This window comes from Sapajus apella, unplaced genomic scaffold (genome assembly GCF_009761245.1).
Source record: "Sapajus apella isolate SASKATOON/1434 unplaced genomic scaffold, GSC_monkey_1.0 scaffold4, whole genome shotgun sequence".
NCBI lineage: Eukaryota > Metazoa > Chordata > Mammalia > Primates > Cebidae > Sapajus > Sapajus apella.
Genome location: NW_022436944.1, coordinates 17,669,865 through 17,692,805, shown reverse-complemented (window position 1 = coordinate 17,692,805; position 22,941 = coordinate 17,669,865). Strand labels below are relative to the sequence as shown.

The following is a 22,941-nucleotide window of genomic DNA, read 5'->3' as shown; positions in this document are numbered from 1 at the left end:
AAAAAAGAAATGCTTACAAAAGTATCTATCTTTGCAGGAAATTTCCCACTCTACCAATGTTCCATGCTTTTCAGCATGTTTATTACTTTACTTTCATAAATATTGAATACAATTGTTGTAGCATGTTGTGAAAATGGAACATTCATTTATTCACGTAATATTTACTTAGAATCCAGTATATGCCAGGCTGTATTATTCACTCTGAGAATATAAAAATGAACAAGACAGATGAAAACCCTCTCCCTTTGGAATAATCCATTTTAGTATGGGAAGAGAGACAACAAACAAAATAAGTAAATAATATCGTATGTTAGAAGGTTATAAGTGTGCTAAAGAGAAAAATCAAGCTGAAGACAGAGATGGGAAGTGGAGAGACTTGCGGTTTTAAATAGTATAGTCAGGGAAGTCCTCACTGAAAAGGTGACATTTGAGCCAAGACCTGAAGATGAGGGAATTAGCCATGCAACCAGCTTAGGGAGTAAGGAGAAAGTATAGTAAGTGCAAAGGTCCTGAGGCAGGAGGGTACCTTGGTAAGCTAGAAGAATAGCAAGGAGATCACTGTGGCTCGAGTAGAGTGAGCACAGCACCAATCATGTAGGCTATTGTCAGACTTGACTCTTACTCTGAGTAAGATAGGAAGCAATGAATTTGAGCAGTTGTAGGAATCAGAAAAAACAGAAATGACTTGGATGTAGTCCTAGCAGGAACTGAAGCCACGGTTCCAAGGGAATTTTGAGTACAAACTAATATAAAGAGCAATTACAGAAATTTGGGCAGAGTTAAGTGTCCAAACAAGGAATGTGGAGGCATTCAGAGGCTAGCACATTGGGATGCCACCATTACACTTTGATCTGAAGCAGCCTAATGAGAGTTAGAGCTGTGGGAGGGGATCTAATAGGGGATGCAGTTGTAGAGGGATTCTATCACTACCAGAATCTCAGCCTAGTTCAAAGGGAGGGGGAAAGAAATGCCCCAAGTTCTTTTTTCTACTGTCCTCTGACCTCCTGCCAGCAGTTCTCGTTGGCTGAACCCAGGGAAGACAAGGGATCCCTGGTGATGAGGGCCAGAGCACCCCATTCCTGGAATGAAAGAGTGCAGAGAAGAGGAGGGAAATGATAGGGAAGAGAGAGGAATCAATGATAAAGAAAAGAGGAATCAGGCAATAACCAGCACACTTGAGTGTTACCAATGCTAAAGTAAAGACATCTTCTGGACCCATTTATATATTGACTGCTGCATGTAAAACCAAGAATCTAAATTTGTTTGGAGGAATTTAGATTCATGAAGTCTTAGCACTGAAAATAGTCATGTTTAGTCAATCCTTCTATTTTAAAGAAACTGAGACCCAGTGAGATCATGACCTGTTCACAGACACACAGCTAGATACAATGCTGCAGAGACTATAGCAAAACAAAGGTTTCCTGACACCTCATTCTCTTTCAACTTTGCTTCTAATATTTTAATTATTTTTCTGTGCTTGTAATTCCTTTCTAAAATCCTTTTGTGTTTCATAAATTAACTTTTAAAAGTTTCTCTGCATTAGTTTGATTCAACTGAAAAGGCACTAATTATTTCTAATATTATCTTTGAAGGCATTCAAATATATACTATTCCCAAGGGATAATTTATCTTTGGATAGGATTTATGAACTATCAGCTATCGCAACCCAACAGCTAAAACCATAATCTTGTCTGTTGTTATTACACCTTTATAAAGTTATTTTTGGCTTAGCCTGGAGTCTGTGGGTACATTTTTTAAATATATAAAAGTAATGTATTTAAATAAAAATGATATGTGATCATTGAAGAAATTTTGAAAATATATAAAGCAAAAAAAAAACGCCTATTATCTCAAATCTTAGAGATAGCCATTATTAAAGATCAGATGTTATCTCTCCAAAATTCTTTTCCTATGCATACATGCCATTTTTTTAAAGGCATAATATAATTTTAATTTTTTTACTTGGTATTCTACCATATTTAATATTTTTAAATATTTTCAACAAATGACAAATGTTCATTTTCAAAATAACTTTGACTTTTGAGAACAGTGTCAACTAGGTCAGTAGTCTGAGACCAGACTGGCCAACATGGTGAAACCTCATCCCTACTAAAAACACAAAAAAAATAGGCAGGCATGGTGGCACGTGCCTGTAATCCCAGCTACTTGGGAGGCTGAGGCAGGAGTATCACTTGAACCCAGGAGGTAGAGGTTGCAGTAAGCCAAGATCATGCCACTGCACTCCAGTAGGGAGACAGAGTGAGACTCCGTCTCCAAAAAAAAAAAAAAAAGTCAACTAGAAACAAAGTTCATTAATAAACTGGGCTATAAAATTGGGGTAAAATTTTTCTACCCATAACGAGGTGCTATTTTAAAGTAATATGACCAGTATTACTTTAATCACAGCCTACCAAGTAGCTGTGATTACAGGTGCCTGCCACCATGCCTGGCTGATTTTTGGTATTTTTAGTAGAGATGGAGTTTCTTCATGTTGGCCAGGCTGGTCGCAAACTCCTGACCTCAGATGATCCACCTGTTTCGGCCTCCCAAAGTGCTGGGATTACAGGAGTGAGCCACTGTACCCAGCCTTCCTTTTTTAATCTTAATGTTTCATCATCTCTTATAAAACTCCAAATGCTATCAAATAATAATATATTTCAAAAGTATTGGATAAGATAAGCAAACTTTCTTCTTTTGCTTGGAATTTATGCCACCTATTTACATTTACATTAAGGCTCCAATGTAAATGTGAATAGGTGGTATAAATTCCAAGCAAAAAGAATTTATACCTAGATGTTTATAATTTCCAAGCAAAAAGAATTTATACCTAGATGGCATAAAACACCTAGATGTATAGGTTCATAGGCTCATGGTATAAAACATCTAGGTGTTTCTTCTCCCATGTTCAACTAGGATAACAGATTATCTTTGTGTGCTATAGAGAAAGTAATAATGGCCTTTGGTGGCTTTGCTTTAGATTTTAGCTGAGTAAGAACAAATTTAACCTTTGTACATATAGGCTTGAAGTTGAGAGAAGATAAAGGGAGATACAAAGAAAGTGCCCAGGCCAGTTGTCCTTGCCGGTGCTCAAGACCTGTAACCTTGCTAATAAAGAAATAGCCTGTGAAACAGAATAGAAATCATCTACTGTTCAATTGTACCGGACAAGGAAAAGAAAGTAGTTTCTAAAAGAAAAGCAACCCACCAATACCAAATTGCAAGACCTTTCTACCTACCTCTTCCAAAGTAGGTCCCTCTCTCTATGACCCTTTTATGACTGCTTGAACTCTTTAAAGTGTCCCTAGATTTGCCTATGTAGATTTTTATCTCATTGAAAAAAAAGGAGTCTCAGCCCTGAGCATCCCTAAAATTAGCTCTATTTTTGTCACACTTATTTAATAATTACATTTACATTTAAACAAAATGACTTCTTTTTCATTGTTGTCCAGTTGTTTTTTTAAGTGGGGCATTTCAAACTTGTCTTTTTTTTTTTTTGAGACGGAGTCTCACTCTGTCACCCAGGCTAGCATGCAGTGGTGCAATCTCAGCTCACTGCAACCTCCACCTCCCAGATTCAAGCTATTCTCCTGCCTCAGCCTCTTGAGTAGCTGGAATTACATGTGCATGCCACCATGTCCAGCTAATTTTTTTTTTTTTTGTATTTTTAGTAGAGACGGGGTTTCACCATGTTGGTCAGGCTAGTCTCAAACTCCTGACCTCATGATCCACCCACCTTAGCCTCCCAAAGTGCTGGATTACAGGTGTGAGCCACCATACCCGCCCAAGCCTCTCTTAAATAATCGAAATCACTGCCTTTAAATTAAAGTTAAGGTTTCATTGAGAAAAAGATTTCTCTGTTACAGGAACTTAGTCATTTTGCAACCAAGTTATTAAATCTCTATAAGAAATGTCATACAGATTGTTAAATATTTCTTCCATTTTGGTATCACACAAATAGTATACCCCTACAAAAAGAAACTTATCTTTGACCACATATTTTTAGATCTCTCTTAACATAATATATAATAAATTATAAACTATTACAGGTTAAGAAGGTGTTTTTTGTTTGTTTGTTTGTTTTTGAGACAGAGTTCCGCTCGTTACCCAGGCTGGAGTGCAATGGCGCGATCTCGGCTCACTGCAACCTCCGCCTCCTGGGTTCAGGCAATTCTCCTGCCTCAGCCTCCTGAGTAGCTGGGATTATAGGCACCCGCCACCATGCCCAGCTAATTTTTTGTATTTTTAATAGGGACGGGGTTTCGCCTTCTTGACCAGGATGGTCTCGATCTTTTGACCTCGTGATCCGCCCGCCTCGGCCTCCCAAAGTGCTGGGATTTACAGGCGTGAGCCACCACGCCCGGCAAGGTTTTTTTTTTAAAGGTTTCCTTTTAAATGTAAATCAGATCATGTTAATCCTCTGCTTATAAACTGCCTTTAGCTTCTCATTACATTTAAAATAAAAAACCTGTTCCTAGGCCGGGCGCGGTGGCTCAAGCCTGTAATCCCAGCACTGTGGGAGGCCGAGGCAGGTAGATCACGAGGTCAAGAGATCGAGACCATCCTGGTCAACATGGTGAAACCCCGTCTCTACTAAAAATACAAAAAATTAGCCGGGCATGGTGGTGCGTGCCTGTAATCCCAGCGACTCAGGAGGCTGGGGCAGGAGAATTGCCTGAACCCGGGAGGCAGAGGTTGCGGTGAGCCGAGATCGCGCCATTGCACTCCAGCCTGGGTAACAAGAGCGAAACTCCCTCTCAAAAAAAAAAAAAAAAAACCTGTTCCTTTACCTGGCCAACAACGTCCATATGATCTGGCTCTTGCCTACTCAGATGCCCCCAGCTCCCTCCCAAACACATACTGGTTTCTAGCACAAAGTCATTGTCCTCATCTGTTGCCCTTCCTAAAATGCTCCCCCAATGAGCTTGTCCTTAGCTCAAAGAACACTTTCTCAGGCCTACCTGCAGGATATCTGAGTAAGATACATTGCCTCCCTCCCCACCTTGCATTGTTGTTTCATTTTTTTGTTAACACTTATGAATATTTTAAATTATATATTTTTGCTTATTTCTTTGGTGATTGTTTCCCCTACTAAAATATAAGACCTATTTGAACAAGGACTTTGCTTTTCTTGTCTGGTTCACAGCTGTTTTCCCCAAGTCAAGCAAAGAGGTCAACATAGTAGTTTCTTAGGGAGTCTTGCTCTGTCCCAGGCTGGAGTGCAGTGCTGTGATCTTGGTTCACTGCAACCTCCACCTCCCAGGTTCAAGCAATCCTCATGCCTCAGGATCCCAAGCAGCTGAGATTACAGGCGCCCACTACCATGCCCAGCTAATTTTTGTATTTTTAGTAGAGACAGGTTTCACCATGTTGGCCAGGCTAGTCTCAAACTCTTGACCTCAAATGATCTGCCCGCCTTGGCCTCCCAAAGTGCTGGGATTAGAGGTGTGAGCCACTGTGCCCAGCCAGGTTTCTAAATATATGTTGAATGCATGAAGAAGTAGAGTTAATATTATTATTATTATTGAGATGGAGTTTCGCTCTTATTGCCCTAGCTGGAGTGCAATGGTGCAATCTCGGCTCACTGAAACCTCCACCTCCCGGGTTCAAGTGATTCTGCTGCCTCAGCCTCCCAAGTAGCTGGGATTACAGACATGCGCCACTCTGCCCAGCTAATTTTGTATTTTCAGTAGAGACAGGGTTTCTCCATGTTGGTCAGGCTGGTCTCAAACTCCTGACCTCGGTGATCTGCCCGTCTCAGCCTCCCAAAGTGCTGGGATTACAGGCATGAGCCACCATGCCTGATCAGAGCTGGTATTATTATATTTGGAGCTGTTTGTTCAAGACACAAGCTTGATGTTACCATGATAAATTTTTTTCTTTCACAGAAATAAAATATCTCAAATGAAATATTAATACACAAATTATTTTGAATAGAGTAGTTAAAGAAATTCAGTGGTGATTACTTAATATGATTGAATCATCACAATGTAATTTATCTTTCTTGAATATATGCATTTTTGTGGGAGGAGCTGATTTTTTTTTCCTTGGAGGGTAGAGCCATTGTATTGATGAAATACCAATGAAACAAACAAAAATGAAATGTGGATAAGCTAACAATCTAGAAGTAGATTAGTTGCTGAGTAAATGTATACAACATGCAAAGAAAAATGATTAGTATCAAAATCTAGAAGCAATGGGGAAGAATCAAAATTCTAAACATTTGAAGATGAAAATATATTGACATCATCTAGTCAATTTAGTTTAACAATAGGTAAAGGCCACAAAATGGGCATCAAAACAATATCGTTACTATTATTCACTAGGGATTTGATAGCCAAAATTAAAACAGCCCTCTGGTTAACTTTTCACCTTGATTTTGCATTTCCCTCTGTCTTTAGTTCAGTGACTTCCTTTTCCTTCAAAGATCCCACATTAAGGATGAGGGAAGGGAGTGAATATTAATTGCAGAGAAGCAGCTCATTACATGACCATTTTAAGTAACACCCAAATCCTTATGTAAACATGGATCATGGGTTGAGCTTTTAATGAGTATGAATGCTTTCAAAGTAGGATTTCAAGTATTCTAAAGTTAAATGCTGAAAGTGTTTTGTTTCCAGTCACTAAAGAGCTAGTTATTTTGGAATTAAAACATAACTGGGAATGCAAGGTAGTCAAGATTCTATCTGTACCTTTCAAAACTTTGGTTTCTATAAATTAAAAGTAGTTCAATCAGCCAGGTTAGAATGACCTTCAGATTATCAGTCCTAGAGCATATAAGCTATCCTTCATGTGTAAATACAGTTTATGTAAGTTTCTACACTCACATTTTAAAAAATTGTATAAGCCAACAGCAGTAACATACAGAGGGAATTATCACCCCGAAGTCTAGAAATTTGCAGTGTTTCAGTGTTCTCTTGTGAGTGTTAAAGTTTTGCAACTTAAAATTACAGGTATGTTACAACTTTAATAAATACTTCAAATTCATATACAAGAAAAACTAGACAGTGATGATCCACTTTGTCAAAAAATGTGCCATTGAATGTCTGTAAATAGCTCATCTATGACAAAATATGGCTTCTCCATAAAATCATGGATATCGAGTAACTGCTTTCTTCTTTTTTTAAATTAACAAATGGTATTGCCAATAGCATCACATTGAGTTGCTATCTTTTCTCCTAAAGATGCCAAAGCACTGCCACATCTGTGACCTTTTTTATACCTTTTCATTGGGTTTGGTAGTTTAACACCTCTTTACCACAAAGTTATTTCTTTTTAGTGATAGGAAAATTGAGGGATTAATAGACTTGTCAGCAATCACAAAACGATGTTATAGCAAAATGGAGCTTACTTTTGATTTGTCCAACTAGGAAATGTTAAAAAAAAAACTTTATCCTGAGTGACCACATATAATATTTAAAAACAAAAAAAACAGAAGTAATATACTCATTAATGAATTTTGTTTGGATTTTCTGTTGCAGCATTTAAACTACATTGTAAAATCACAGAGCTAATGTCTTACATTCTAAGTTAAATTCCCTAATAATATAATACAGGTCTTAGTAGGACATTATGTTTATTATCAGTTTGAAATGCACCCTTTACTTTTACCAAATTGCTACATTTTGCTTGAACTTCAAAGGTCTTTGAAAGTCAAGGAAATCTTCATTATTGAAAAAAAAAAAAAAAAAAGACATTGTTTCACAGTAAACGCAAAAAGAGTATTTGATAAAATACCTCATTATCAAGTAAGCATTTATGCATCTCAATCAAATTGTATTTTTCTTTATAAAAGTATTCATAGAATTTTGTTAGTTCTTTCTCCTTGCATTTTTTTCCCCTTTTGGGTAATATCATACAATGGTCTCACTGAAAGTGTTTGTTAATATGATATTGTCTTAGAAATGGAACCCCAGGAAAATTATAGTCATAAGACAAGTACTGTTTAGACAACTGATATTTATTCCAGCAAATGCTTTGTGAAACCAGAAAACTATTTCTCCATTTTGTATTTTTCTATCAGGTTGATGCAAAAGTAGGCAGTTTTTGCCATCAAGCAAATGGCAAAAACCACAATTACTTTTGCACCATACTAATAACAATTTGGTAATAAAAACATAGAAAATAAGCATAAGCTACTTCTAAACTCTGGAAAAAAAATTGTTCACTGGGATATAGGTAGTCCAATTCTTAACATACAGCACAGGGAATGTTCAATAAATGTCACTGTCTCACTGATAGTATTAATGCTAAAGGGTTACTTCTCTTTGCTAGGCAGTTGCTTAATTTCTTTGGAAAGTATTTTCTTTATCCCATAATGTTTAATGTATCATTATTATTTTAAATATAATATACATTTATTGAAAAAAAAAAGAGAGGTTTTCTTGAGTATCTAGAGTTCACATTCCAGGATTTTCTGACTACTGAATAATTTACCAACTGGTACTGATATGGATAGATAACAACCTAGTAAAATTTTGGGGTATGATGTTTACAGGTGATGAATAGATCTTACTGTAGCAGTTTTTTATTTTCATCAGTAGAAATTGTCCTTAGTTTTTAAGTGCTTTTATTCCACTGCATTATGTTTTCTAAATATACCTCCCATGCATCACTGCAATTTGAAATATTTGAAAAAAGCACTAGGTACAGAAGAAACAGTCAAGTTGGGGGCTCTAAGAGCAGTAATTGAGGATTCCCACAGCCTCCAGTATGGTCTCTGGGTATAGGAATGCAGCCTGGTAATTGCATTAAGACTCTTAGTCTTGAGGCTTGGTACTCCGGGGATCTCTTTATTCCAGTGAGTTAGGCTACCATGTTCCTTATTAACAACTCTCTATACAGGGAGAATGTGTACTTGCATGTACATCCTGCTTTTTATCATTTAGCTATTTAAAGGCTTTCAATTCTTTGTGCACCAGCTTATGAATTACAGTTTTTTGTTTAGATATAGCTATGCCACTTTTTGTCTTCCACATTGATTTCAAACTGACTTGCAAAAATCAGAATTCTTATTTCTTCATGGCAGTTTGATGTAATGAATTCTACATATTTTTTAAGGGCAAATGTATAAAAGTAGCTAGGACCTTTAAACTTGTGGAAAACAATATTTTCAAGAGAACAATTAAACACAAACATAAATCCTTAACCATCTAAATGAGACTTTTAAAAGTTATAAATCAAATGCTTTTCCTAAGATGTCTTTTAACATCTTTAGCCCCCTCCTTACCAGAAATTTGTCCACTTCTTGATCTCTTCTTAATTATCTTTATCTTTCATCTCATAACATATCCTTTTAAGGGGAAATGGTTTCACAGATCACTTTAAGATTTTTCCTTTAAATGTATGATTTAAGAGTGTCATAACAAGTAATCAAGAAGTTTATATAAGATAATGTAAAAAGATGAGCAGGCATATAATAGTCATTTTTCCAAAAGCACCATTGATAACCACTTTAAACAATCTAGTAAATGAATCCAAAATTAAATTAAGCTTTTATAAATTCATATTAGGTTTAACCATTTGCTCTAATTTATTGATGTAAAACTGCCTCTAACAATTACTGAAATTACAGATTTAGAAAGGAAACATTCCATTAGCTATCGCTGCCACAATAGCATAATGTTACTTTGTTCTGTTACTTTGGTCCACCCCCTTAAGAAATAGGGATGTTATTATGTGGTCTTATTTTACATTCTGACTTCAGTCACTTGGGTTTGGAGGGCATGGTTTCCACTAACATTAAAAGATCTAGCTCTATAAATTACAACTAAAGACCTAAAAAAGTCTCCGCAAATTTAATTCTCAAAACATCTTTTGGGATAGAAAGTATTTCTATTCTTCAAAGATTAGAGAACCGAGTTCAATGATTTACTATTTTAAGTTATCATGATATGATTGCTAAAATCTAAGTCTTAATGGAAAGCAAGATTTCATAGTAGTAGATATGAAATCTTGCTTTCCATTAAGACTTAGATTTTACCTAAATGATGACTCTCAGTCTTGAGGTTTGGTACTCCAGGGATCTCTTTATTCCAGTGAGTTAGGCTACCATGTTCCTTATTAACAACTCTCTATACAGGGAGAATGTGTACTTGCATGTACATCCTGCTTTTTATCATTTATTTAAATTTATCATTTAGTTTAATGATAACTGCTTTAGTATGTCAAAGTTTAAGACCCATCCCCATTTTTTTTTTTTAACTGCTTAAAAGAATGGCCTTGCCATTTTCTTTAGCCAGGAATTAACTACAAGATAATAAATTTGCCAATGCTTTCTTTTCATAGTTGTTCTTTGTACTGGGACAGGAAAGGGTGCTTTATCACTCATTATGGTTGTTCGTGGCCCAATCCAAATCATATACACCCTGGCTGCTACTAACAGTTTTAGAATAAACAAAAAGAACTATAATACAGCAGGTTCTACGTTTATAAAGCCCATAAGCTGATTTCGTACTGAAATTAAAAACAGTCTCAAGAATTTAAATGAATCCTGGAATCACAGCAAATTCAGGCAATTTGGGAATATGTTGGTAACCCTTAAAGCTTTTTTTAAAACTGACTTCACCCTGGGCAAGTAACCATCCCTTGATGCGTTGTTGGAGACAGCATTTCTGGCAGGAAGATAATTTTCTGACTCAATCTGGCTTGCTGTTCTTGTTTAATCATCCCCATTTCTCTGTACATTTTACTCCTCTGACTACAATGGTCAACATTTATTTTCAGAAGTTTTCAAGTGATTTAGTTCTTCCAGAACTCTTTTTATCCCATCTCAGTCTTCCCCAGCCCCCATTCCTATCGCCCTCATTTCACTAAGATTTTGCTAAACATTAGAAACGAGCACATGACCTCCAGTCTTCAACGTCTCAGAACAAACCGACATAAAAACGTTTGATTAGCTCGTTTGTAAGCTTCTCTAGGCTTGGAATTTAAAACTGCCTTTAGTTCGTCAATTCTTAAAGAACCTTCAGATCAAAATTTAAATTTAAAAAATTTTAAATAAAGAAACCGCTCCCTTTTTTAACCTTTAGCCCCGCCCATGGCCCCCCCCAACCCAGGTTCCACGAGAAACTGCAGGAAACCGGAGGAGGCGGAGCGGTGACGTCACGACGCCGGTGCGTCACGGAACGGCGGCGGCTGCGGCGCTGGCGGTGGCTGCGGCACCGGCGGCATTTTAGTCGGCAGCGGCGGCGGCAGCGGGGCTGCTGCTCCTCCCAGCATCCCTGGCGCGGCCATTTCAGCCCCATCTTGGCCCAGCTGAGGGAGCTGCAGCGGCCGCTTCAGCAGTTTGAATTTCAGTTTCTCCAGGGTTTAGGAATTGGGCGCACCGAGGAGGAGCCGAAGAAGCCACCACCGCTACCTCACACAGCCGGGGCGCCTCCGCTCCCGAGCCAGCGGTCTGCCGCCGCCGCCACCGCCCCTCTCTGAGAGAAGCCGCGAGGAGAGGCCGAGACCGCCGTCGCCGCCCGCCCGCAGGGGTGGTTCCCCCTCTGAGGGGAGGACCGGGCCGGCTTTCCCCTCCCCCAGAGCGGGTTTCCGCCAGAGACAGTCGACATGTCCCTGGGGCTGAGCTCCGGCTAGAGCCGGGGAGGGAGGGCCGCCTGCCCGCGCCGCAGCCCCACCGCCCGCCCGCGGACCTGCAGCCAGCCCCGGCCCGCGGCTCCCGGCTGAATCAGGCATCTCCAACTCCAGACTCGCCGCTTCAGTCCGAGGGCCCAGAGCTGACGCCGACACCGGCCTGAGGAGCTCGAGCGGGGCAGCACCGCCCCTCACGCCGCGGCCGCCGCCTCCTCCTCCTCCTCCTCCTCATCCTCCTCCTCCTCCTCCTCCTTCTCTTCCTCCTCCTCCTCCTCCTGCTCCTGCTCCTCCTCCTCCTCCTCCTTCTTCTCCTCCTCCTCCTCTTCGCCCTCCCACTCCCACCCCCAACCAAGGCCTGCTGACCGCGCCGAGCTGGACAGACCACCGCTGCTGGGAGACGGGAGAGGAAGCAGCCGGCCCTCCCCTGGGTTCGCGCTCCCGCCGACTCTGAGGGAATTGAATTGAGGCGCCGCGGCTGCGGGAGCTGAAAAGGAAGGAGGAGCCGTCGCGGGACTGAGACGGGGGCAGAGCCGAAGAGACCAACACAGAGAAGGAAACGAGGAGGAGGATGTCTCACTGGGCGGCCAGCGCCTGGATCAGCCCGTGACTGTTACAGCGGCGGGCCTCAGACCCCAGCGCAGACTCGGACTTTGTCTTTGGGGGCCGGTGTTCTGCCCTCCCCGGTTTCTGGCAGGATCCAGAGGAGCCGGCGTGCCTCTCTGCCCTCCAGCCTTCTTCACCATGTCCAAGATGCCGGCCAAGAAGAAGAGCTGCTTCCAGATCACCAGTGTCACCACGGCCCAGGTGGCCACTAGCATCACCGAGGACACCGAGAGCTTGGACGACCCGGACGAGTCACGCACAGAGGACGTCTCCTCCGAGATTTTCGACGTCTCTCGGGCCACGGATTATGGCCCTGAGGAGGTCTGCGAGCGCAGCTCCTCCGAAGAGACACTTAACAATGTTGGGGATACGGAGACTCCCGGGACCGTCTCCCCAAACCTCCTTCTGGATGGGCAGCTGGCAGCGGCGGCGGCTGCTCCCGCCAACGGAGGAGTCGTCGTTTCCACCCGGAGCGTGGCTGGGGCGCTTGCCAGTACCCTGGTGGCGGCCGCCACTTCGTCCCCCGCCTCCGGAGCACCCGGCGGCCCCCAGGTCGCGGGCTCATCCGCTGGGCCAGTGACTGCAACCCCATCTCAGCCTCCCACCACTTGTAGTTCCCGTTTTCGTGTGATCAAGCTGGACCACGGGAGCGGAGAGCCCTATCGACGCGGCCGATGGACGTGTATGGAATACTATGAGAGGGATTCAGACAGCAGCGTCCTGACTAGATCCGGGGATTGCATTAGACACAGCAATACTTTTGACCAGACTGCAGAGCGGGACAGCGGCTTGGGAGCCACGGGAGGGTCGGTGGTGGTAGTGGTGGCTTCCATGCAGGGGGCGCACGGGCCCGACTCGGGAACTGACAGCTCCTTGACTGCTGTGTCACAGCTACCCCCGTCGGAGAAAATGAGCCAGCCCACTCTGGCCCAGCCGCAGAGTTTTAGCGTTGGGCAGCCACAGCCGCCGCCGCCACCCGTAGGTGGGGCTGTGGCTCAGAGCTCGGCTCCGCTGCCGCCGTTCCCGGGAGCCGCGACCGGGCCACAGCCGATGATGGCAGCCTCGCAGCCAAGCCAGCCCCAGGGAACGGGGCCCGGAGGACAGACTTTGCCGCCGACGAATGTAACCCTGACGCAGCCGGCTATGCCCCTGCCTCCGCAGCCCGGCCCGGCTGTCGGCGCTTCTGCGACGCCGCAGCCCCAGCAGTTCGCGTATCCTCAGCCTCAGATACCGCCCGGACATTTGCTGCCCGTCCAGCCATCCGGCCAGAGTGAGTACCTGCAGCAGCACGTGGCCGGCCTGCAACCGCCAAGCCCCGCACAGCCCTCGTCCACTGGCGCCGGAGCGAGCCCCGCCACGGCGGCCAGCCTTTCCGTGGGCACCGGCCAGAATGCCTCTTCGGTGGGCGCGCAGCTCCTGGGCGCGTCTTCCCAGCCCAACGAAGCGGTGCCCCCCCGGCCGGGACCAGCGCAAGGCGGGCAGGTCGCGCCGTGTCAGGCGGCTGGAGTGTCCCCAGCTGCTGTGGGAGGCGTGGTGCAGGCTGGCATGGGTTCTGCCGGGGCTGGGCAGCCCCAGTCCGTGCCTCCGCCGCAGATGGGTGGCAGTGGTCCGCTGTCAGCCGTACCTGGTGGCCCTCACGCCGTGGTGCCCGGAGTCCCAAACGTGCCTGCAGCCGCGCCCGCTCCAAGCGTGCCTGGTGTGTCTACCACTTCTGTTACTATGCCAAATGTACCCGCGCCTCTGGCCCAGTCGCAACAGCTGAGCAGCCATACGCCAGTCAGCAGGAGCAGCAGCATAATCCAGCACGTTGGGCCGCCCTTAGCGCAAGGAGCACACAGTGCACCAACAAGTCTACCACAGTCTGACCTAAGCCAGTTTCAGACTCAAACCCAGCCTTTAGTCGGGCAAGTCGACGATACTAGAAGAAAATCAGAACCCCTACCTCAACCACCACTTTCTCTCATTGCTGAAAATAAGCCTGTTGTGAAGCCGCCTGTTGCAGATGCCCTGACAAACCCCCTTCAGTTAACACCTATGAACAGTCTGGCCACCTCTGTATTCAGCATAGCTATTCCTGTTGATGGCGATGAAGACAGGTATGGAAATCTTTATTTTAAATATTTGATAGAAATGCTTGGCCAACATTGCAGCTTAGGATGCAACTTAGGGAGATGTGTTGCCAACTGAGGTCCTTTAGCATTTTTAAATATAAAACTTAGTGTTTGGTGAAATTGATTTAGGCTGCTGATGCTGATGTCAAAGCGTAATGAGCGAATTGGTCTCGTCACAGTTGTTTAAAAGCACTAAAATGGGTAGGGATGCAACATTGTTTACTCAGAAAGGTGAATTTTAGCTTAATCTTACCGTTTAATGATGGTAGCTAGTATGTTATTCTCCCATAAAATTGTCTGTTTCTTACATATCTGTCTGTTTCTTACATATCAATCATACCCGAACACTTAAGGCAGAGAGATTTGTCAGTGTGAGTTTTGAGGCTGAGACAAAATTACTTACAAGTTTTCCTTTCTTGAAAACCAGAAGGCCCTCTAGTGAAAAAAAAAAAAAAAAAAAAAAAATCCCTGTAAGGAATCTCCTTCAGTGTAACTGGAAAGGCTGGAGACATAATGGTGAAATGTCAAGTCCGGCTTTGAAGATCATACTTAGTTCAGCCTTTTGATTAAAGGAGGTAGCAAGGTCATGAGTCTTCCCAGAGACTTCTCTAAGATATTATTTTTGTTGTTGTTAAGCAAAAAATGTACTGAAAAGATGTTCTCTTCCATCAGTCTTTTTACTATAGCAAAGGGAGGTTGAGATCGATCTTTTAACTGTAGTGAAAGCTATAATTTTTGAAATTAAGACTAAGTTTATAGTGTAAATGTCAATAATTGGTTCCCTGTATATAGGGAAGTTTTTTTAATGTCTTAAATAAGAATTGGTGTATTGCTACACCAGTAATACCACAACAGCTGATATTTGGTTATGGTTTAATGAGGATTTTTAGTGGTTTTGAGAAAATGTCACATGTAAATTGACATACATATTTCAAATTTTTTAAAGCTGACTCGTTGCAATGTTTTAAAATTATATTTAAAAAGTATAGAAAAAGTTTCAATTATTTTACAGTTAGACATTTCTTTGCTGTGGTTTTTGTTAGCGAGAGGCTAATTTTAGGTGTTTTTAAAAGATCAAAACTAATATGGATTTCCAGAATAATTAGTATGTAGACAAATACAATGATATATATGTTAAAGCTTTCTCTTCCTATGGTTTCTTCTGAGTTCCTTCATGTTTTTTTCTTAACTTCTCATTTCTAATTAGCCTTGTATTTTTGTTGTATGCTTGTGTTGGTTTGAAAAATGCTCACTGAAATTTATTCATCTTCTCTCCTTTTTGTAATTTAAAGTTCATCTTTTTTTGTAGGTGACTTGCTTATGGGGAGTCTTTCTTCACTTGAGAACTCTTAGAGAATACCACGTGTCCATAAGTGAGCTCAGCTAGCTAGTCATTGAGAAATTTTGTATGGATGGGACTACCAAGTAAACTGATTCCACAAGCCACTCAGAAAAATCCCTCTACTTCTATAGTTGCTCCCATTGTCACACACACGGACACACCTGTAACACGGATTGAGTTTTATTTTTTCACCTTTGGTAATAATCAACAGGCATCTTCCCTTTCTAGCTGCCAGAAGCCAATTTTTTCCTGATAAGTTGGTAAATAACCTTTTGCTTACCTCTGATCCTATATGCTACCCCATATCTCTTCAAGAAATGATGACCGGTTTCCTGACCTAACCTGCTTTCTGTACACACACACACACACACACACACACACACACACACACCCCCCCCCCCCCCCCATCCATCCTAAGAATGCAGATTACATTTTCCCACCTCTTCACACCTCTCTGAGTTTACAGCATACATAGTTAGATTCCTCAGAACTTTAATACGATGATGAGGCACGAAGCAAAGAGTTCTGTTGATAGATGGAAACTCTGAAATGTATTCTTTAGGGTATGACATCAAAAATGCATTTATTTTTCCTCTTACTGTATTAAGAACTGGTAAGCTGAACAATCTCATTTCCAAATTTGTTAAATTTGAACAACAGATACTACTGTATCAGTGTTCTTATTAATTGCAACAGTTAATTCCTGCAGGGTTTTGATGTAATGTGCAGTCCTATTTTAAACATGACACTTCCCTCCCACACCCCAATCATTTAAAATCTACATTGCTTACCAAATGTTCATTTCTAATTTTTGTTATAGTCTTTCATTGGTTTTTAACTTGACATGCTAGTTTCCAAGATGTAATCTTACACATTTGACTGTTTTGTCACTGGTTCAACATACCTGGTGAAGGAATAAATCCATTAAGTAGAAATAGTTTTTTGTTTTGTTTTTGTTTTTGTTTTTTTTTAATAGAAAGCATTGGTTAAAAAAAAAAAGGCAGGGCATTTAAAAATTTTGTGTTTGAAATTAAATAACAGTTTTCTAGGCATATGTTTAAATTACTGGGATGAATACTTTTGAGGAGACAGTACTATCGTAACTGAAAATTTTAATTTTTATGTGATTTTGGGTTGCCACCTTAAATCTGCATACAGTGTTATATGTAGTCATTCAAATGTTAAATAAAACCAACTAGAGTGAGAGGTCTTGAGTAATTATGATTTAAACTTTGTAAGTAGTTTGACAAATTTCATCTCCTAAGGAAACATTTGTAAATAAGATGTGTGCTTTTTAAAAAAAAATTTTTGGACTTTAGTATACAGTCTATTTCTTTGAGAAAAGGAAGGAAAATGGGAAATTAAAAAGTTTAAGGTAGTTTAGATTGATACATTGAAAACTATCTTGTGATTTTGTTTCCAGTACCTAATACAAAGTTCTGTATTGGCTCAATTTTGAAATCAGTTATAATTAAAGAACCTTATAGTAATACATGTTAATACTATCACATCTTTAAAAGGCTGATGCTTGTATATGCAAAAAGTTCTCAACTAGCATTGCCTATTGACTACATTATTAATTACCATAAAGTTTATCTTTCTGGCCATTTTCATTAGAAAGGTTTATGGTCAGCTGTTGAGACTCTTGAAATTGATTTTGTGTAAACCGGTGGATGCGATGGTTGAAAATATAGTTCTTAAAGTCTAGTTACTTTCATAGTGAACTTTACAAAATTTGTTTAACACACTTAACAGTCTCCTGTAAATGAGAGGAGGTGCAAAATATTACTGGCCCTTTTGGAAAAGGAACACAGTACAAATCACTTTCCATAGATAGCCGACCAATGTGAACTCTGTAGGCCGCATTCCAGGAACTCTTATGAATGGCTGCAATTGTGAGCTGTCATCTGTGTCCAAAAGACTGTGGAAAACCTGAATCTAAGGATCCTTTGGTGTAGATATTTCTGTCTTGTTAATGGTTTTATTTGTGTGGTTTGCTAATGACTACTGATAAAGTATTATACATTGTGAATGTTAAGTGGTGTGTCCTGGTATGTGCTATAAATACACATTTTATTTGTATATATTTTAAACAAAATTCCGCTCTTTTTTCTTTTTTTTACTCTAAGTATATACCAGGAGGCAGAACTGCCTTGATCTTAGACCTCTGTTATATGAAAGTCTCACTGTATTGAAGTCTCTAAAGATGGAAATTCCTTACTTGAATCTCTGTTTCTTGGGAGCTTACATTTATCTGTTGGATCGTGAAGGTAATTTGGCTCTTGTAGGTTTACAGTTGATGTGTAAATCACATACTGGTTACTATCTTCTGCCTATCTACACCTTTAAGAGTGGTCTTACTGAAGAGTTAGTAATAAAAATATAAAATCATACATATGTGATACATTGTTTAGTATAAAAACTGATATTGGTGTATTCATCAGAGGTGCCACACAGATTACTAAAAATACTTTATTCATAAACATAGCTCGAAATAAAGGAAATGACAGATTTCCAAAAAGCCTTATGATTTTCCAAAGTACCCAAAATTCCCAACCCATGAGCTGTATCTGTAGAAGTGTGGCCTTTTATATTCACAGTGACACATCTTATATAAAATTTTATGTGGACTAAATCATATAGGCCAAACATAGGTAAATTTTTTATAGAAAACATGATGGCTTGTATGTGCTGAATAATACAGATTACAGTAATTATTTTAGTAACACTTGTTGTTTCTCTTTAGGAGATCACAACCCTTGAACTAAATCACCTTTATGAGAAGTCATTTTATATAGAACTGGTGGTAGGGGTATATATGTTCTCTACTTCCTGAGAATAAATATAATGCCAATTCATTTGTTATTTAAGAATCCTGCACCAGGGGCAGTAGCCCATGCCTGTAATAGCAACACTTTGGGAGACCAAGGTCAGAGGACTGCTTGATGCCAAGAGTTTGAGACCAGCCTGGACTACATAGCAAGGCTCTTCTCTACAAAAAATTTAAAAATTAGCCAGGTCTGGTGGCACCCACCCATAGTCTTAGCTGTTTGGGGAGGCTGAAGCAGAAGGATTGCCTGAGCCCAGGAGCTGGAGGCTACAGTGAGCGATACTATAATATTGCACTGAAGCCTGGGCCACACAGCAAGACCCTGTCTGTTAAAAAAAAAAAAAAAAAAAAAAAAAAAAAGAATGCTGATAGCACTAATTTGGAAATAGTGAAATATGGTACTGGGTCTAAGAATGGGAGTCTATCTTTCTCTGCACCCGAAAAGATCAGAATCAGTTATGAACAAATAGCAGTCCGGCTAATGAAGTACTAAAAATCTGTTTCCTAATAAAGTAATGGTAGTTAGGAAAGTATAAAAGAATTCTGACCTTCCATTCCTAAAATGGCACGAGTTGGGGGAAGAGAAGTGTAGAATGATAGCAGATAACCAAGACAGAAGAAAATACAGTAGAATGGCATGAAATATAGTCTCAAAAGAAATAGGAACACTTGTGCATACTGAGGAACAGTGTTCTCATTCTTTCTTTGAAGAATTGTTTTAGTCCAGTGTTTATTTCCTTTTCTGAAGATTCTGTTTATTTCTTAATTGCATTACTCTTTAAATACTTACAATATGAGGAAGGAGAAGCTTTACAAAAGCAGGTCTGTCTGGTTAAATGTAGCCTGAATGATATTCCCTAAGTAATTCCTTAATAGGAAGAGCAGATTTTTAGTAAGAAATATCATATTTAAGGGGTATATGTAGCAAAATTCCTGAATTAGAATAAATTATTTAAGTGTATGGTTTTTCATTCAAATCACAATGGGCTTGTGATTTGAGGCTACTATTTTCAATGGTATTGTATTAATTATTGAGTCCACAAAGAATATGTATACCTGAATCATTGGTAAAATGTCTTTCCCACAGCAATTCTTGAACATACTAAATTATTCAATATTATATTCTTAATCGGGCATTGCTTAGGGCAAAAACTGGGTATCCATTATAAAAATGTAGGAACAATAGCCAATTTGCACCATTCTTAAACATTATTCTATGACTTTAATAAGTATACTTTGAGGTATACTCTTCAAATTTGGCTTGGTAATATTAAAAGTATATTGATGGATTGTTTCCTGCATGAAGGTATTGCATAATTTCTACTCTTAAATCAGGAGAATTAAATTTCATCTAGATTGCTTACCTTTCAAATTTAAAGCCTCAAATTAGACTTAAATAATTAGTACTTAGTTTGATTCTTTTGTACCCAAGCTAATTTTTGTTTTAAAAAAAAGTGCTTCCATCCTTTTAAGTTGTACATTTAATTTTGATGTTAAGTGAAAATTCCGCAGATAACTGAATTAATTTTATTAGTGTTTGCCTGGAACATATACCTACTATTAGAGTAGGCAAGACAAATAAGTCTAAATGTTAAATTACTTAAAGCTTCCTTTCCCATAAGCCTTTACTAAAAGAATATTGCTATGTAGAAGATGGAGTTTGTGATTAATGTGTCAATTATTGCAAATAATGATGGCATACTTTTAAATGTTATTTTTAGTTTTAGGCTGTTCGTCTTCATTATTACACAAGTTTGTCTTTTAATATGGATAAAGGTTTCCCAAAGCAAAGTGCAAAGCCCGTTAGTTTCCAAAACAGTACTATTTAGTTTTTATCAAGTGGTTTTGTATGTTAAACAAAACAAATCTTTGCTTGGTGTACTGTTTTACCTAGTCTTTGAAGACAAAACAAAGGAGGGAGGATCTGTTTTGATCAAATAAAACCAATAGTGTATTTAATTATGTGTTAACATGTATGAGTGACCATTACAGAGACAGTGGAGTCAGACATACCTGCGCTAAAATCTAACTGCTGCATTTCACCTTGAGCTAGTTGGCATAGATCTTTTGTTTCCCATTATGAAAAATGGGGATTGGGCCAAGCGCAGTGAATCACACTTGTAATCCTAGCACTTTGGGAGGCAGAGGTGGGTGGATCACCTGAGGTCGAGTTCGAGACCAGCCTGGCCAACATGGTGAACCACCATCTCTACTAAAAATACAAAAAATTAGCCAGGTGGTGATGGACACCTGTAATCCTAGCTATTCAAGAGCCTGAGGCAGAAGAATCACTTGAACCTGGGAGGTGGAGGTTGCAGGGAGCCAAGGTCATACCACTGCACTCCAGCCTGGTTTACAAGAGCGAAACTCCATCTCAAAAAAAAAAAGAAAAAGAAAACGAAAAGAAAAATGGGGATTGTACCTACTTGGGAGAGTTTTAAAGGATTAAATGATATATGCAAGCGATTTGACCAATCTTGAACATAATATATAAGGCAAATGTATATCACAGAAATGTTAATATTTCAGTGTCCAGACTGCTCTCCCAGATCACCCCTTTACATGCTATGAATCATACCAAGAATCTTCCATTTTAACATGGAAGTATAATTGTATGGTATTTATGTAGTCAGAAAAAAGGAGATGATGTTTTAGTCCAGAGGAGTCATGATGTTGCAAGAAATATAGGGAATTGTGTTCCAGTCCTGGCTCTTCTATCATTTAGCTGGTTTCTTTGGTCAAGTCATTAAACTTCTCTGTTTTTCTTTTTTGAGACTTTGTCAAATTTTAAGATTCCTTCTATCCTTATGTATGTGAGACCATACATTCAGGTGTGCTTCATGAGAGAATTGCAAAACTTTCTTCTTGTCACCCCTTCCCTGCCACTTGACTATTGTGTGGCAATAAATAAAGTTTGCAAATACTTGTTAAGTAGGTTGATTGCCCAAGAAAACATTTAAAACAATATGTCAGTCAGTTCAGCTTTCATGGTGCTCTGCAAGTAGTGAGCACTGGGATACAAATGTGAGACTGTCCTGCCCTCCTAGATCTCAAGCATTTTCATCTTGAAAATGACTATCAGATGTATACTTTGACATATATTGTAGGTGATGATGGAGTAAATATAAGGTGCTAATGGGAACAATTTGGAACATCAGATCAGGTTGGGATTGAGAGGGTAGTAGACTGACTTCTGTTTAAAAGTTATTCTCTTCATAGGTATTTATATAGTTCAAAACTCAAAATATATAAAAGAGTAAAATTGAAAGCCTCTCTGTCACCTCTGTCCTCCAGCCATCCAGTTTCTGTCCTTAGAAGTAACCCATTATTATTACCTGTACATTCTTTTGAAGCTAACTTTTGAACTAAATCTTAAAATGGTCATTCAGATTAGGTCACTAAGAAGAGAAGGGGATAGTTTTCCATGCAGAGGTGGAAGGTGGTTTGTATAATAATGTGAAAGAGTGAGAATGTATCATTTGGAAAATGGTATTATTAATTTGACAGGAACCAAAGTGAAGGACTTAAATGTCATGATAAGAAATTTAGATTTTTATAGTAAGTTGCTGTTAAAGGTTTCTTGAAACTTTTGTTAAAATATATCTTGAAACAATTTCAGTATCCTTTTAGTGATTGTTGCATGCTAAATTATAATGCTATGATAAAGCTGTGTTAAGGGAATACCTTGGGAGCACTGAGCCCCAAAAATCAGAATTCTTATCTAATGAAATGTACTAAATATTTTGGTACACGTAGCTCCAAGTTTAAGTATTCTGTTTGTCTCAATATTACCTTGATAATGACAGAACACTTGGTACATGTTGAGATACTGTTAACAAAATTTGATTTATAGACAGCATAATTTGGAAACTGTTAACACGCTATATTAAACACAAAGCAAGCTTAGTTGTATCAGGCCCTATGTATATATACTTTCATTTGATCTCTTCAACAATTTGTAAAAAAGGGGTCTCTTCCCCCTTATGGATTAAGAAAACAGACTCTTAGAGTTTGAGTCACCTGGGTATTGGGTGACAGAGTATAGACTCATATTTAGACCTTTAACCCCAAAACCAGTGCTTTTCCATATTCCCAAAGTTAGAAGTTTATTACTTAGCAGACAGTAAGTTAGGAGGAAGGAAGAGATACCATAATACAGCCACTGATTTATTGTTTTATAACCCTTTACCTAAAGGATATTTTTAATCATTTAAATTCCACAGATAATAGTACTGGAGATGGTGCTTGTTGATTTTCTGCTTATTGTATTTCGCAGGTTCCTATTTAGGGATCTCTGAAGTCGAATTTTGGCATAGATAAAAGAAAGAGGTATTTGTTGAGTGCTGAAGTACCTTATGCTTTAAGCTTTGACAATTTTTGTAGCTTAGTTTTGATGTATGGAGTGTTTGTGTTTTATTCTCCCTGTTGTAGTTAGTTACCCTACAAAGACAGTATCTTGCTAAAACAGGTAGACATGCCAC

General features: G+C 39.8%; 1 protein-coding gene across 5 annotated transcripts in view; it reads left to right on the top strand.

Annotated features, from left to right (window-relative positions):
* The first annotated feature begins 11,868 nt into the window (after positions 1 to 11,868).
* TSC22D2 (TSC22 domain family member 2) overlaps positions 11,869 to 22,941 on the top strand; it is a 48,761-nt gene continuing 37,688 nt past the window's right edge. For 3 of the 5 annotated variants that reach the window (XR_004264283.1, XR_004264289.1, XR_004264281.1), the window contains exon 1: positions 11,869 to 14,273. Coding sequence is in view for 2 of the 5 variants with exons in the window: in XM_032263374.1 (XP_032119265.1) it covers positions 12,316 to 14,273 (1,958 nt within the window). In the remaining 3 variants the exon portion in view is untranslated. The remainder of the gene's footprint in view (positions 14,274 to 22,941) is intronic. The other 2 variants (XM_032263374.1, XM_032263367.1) reach the window with 1 other exon arrangement.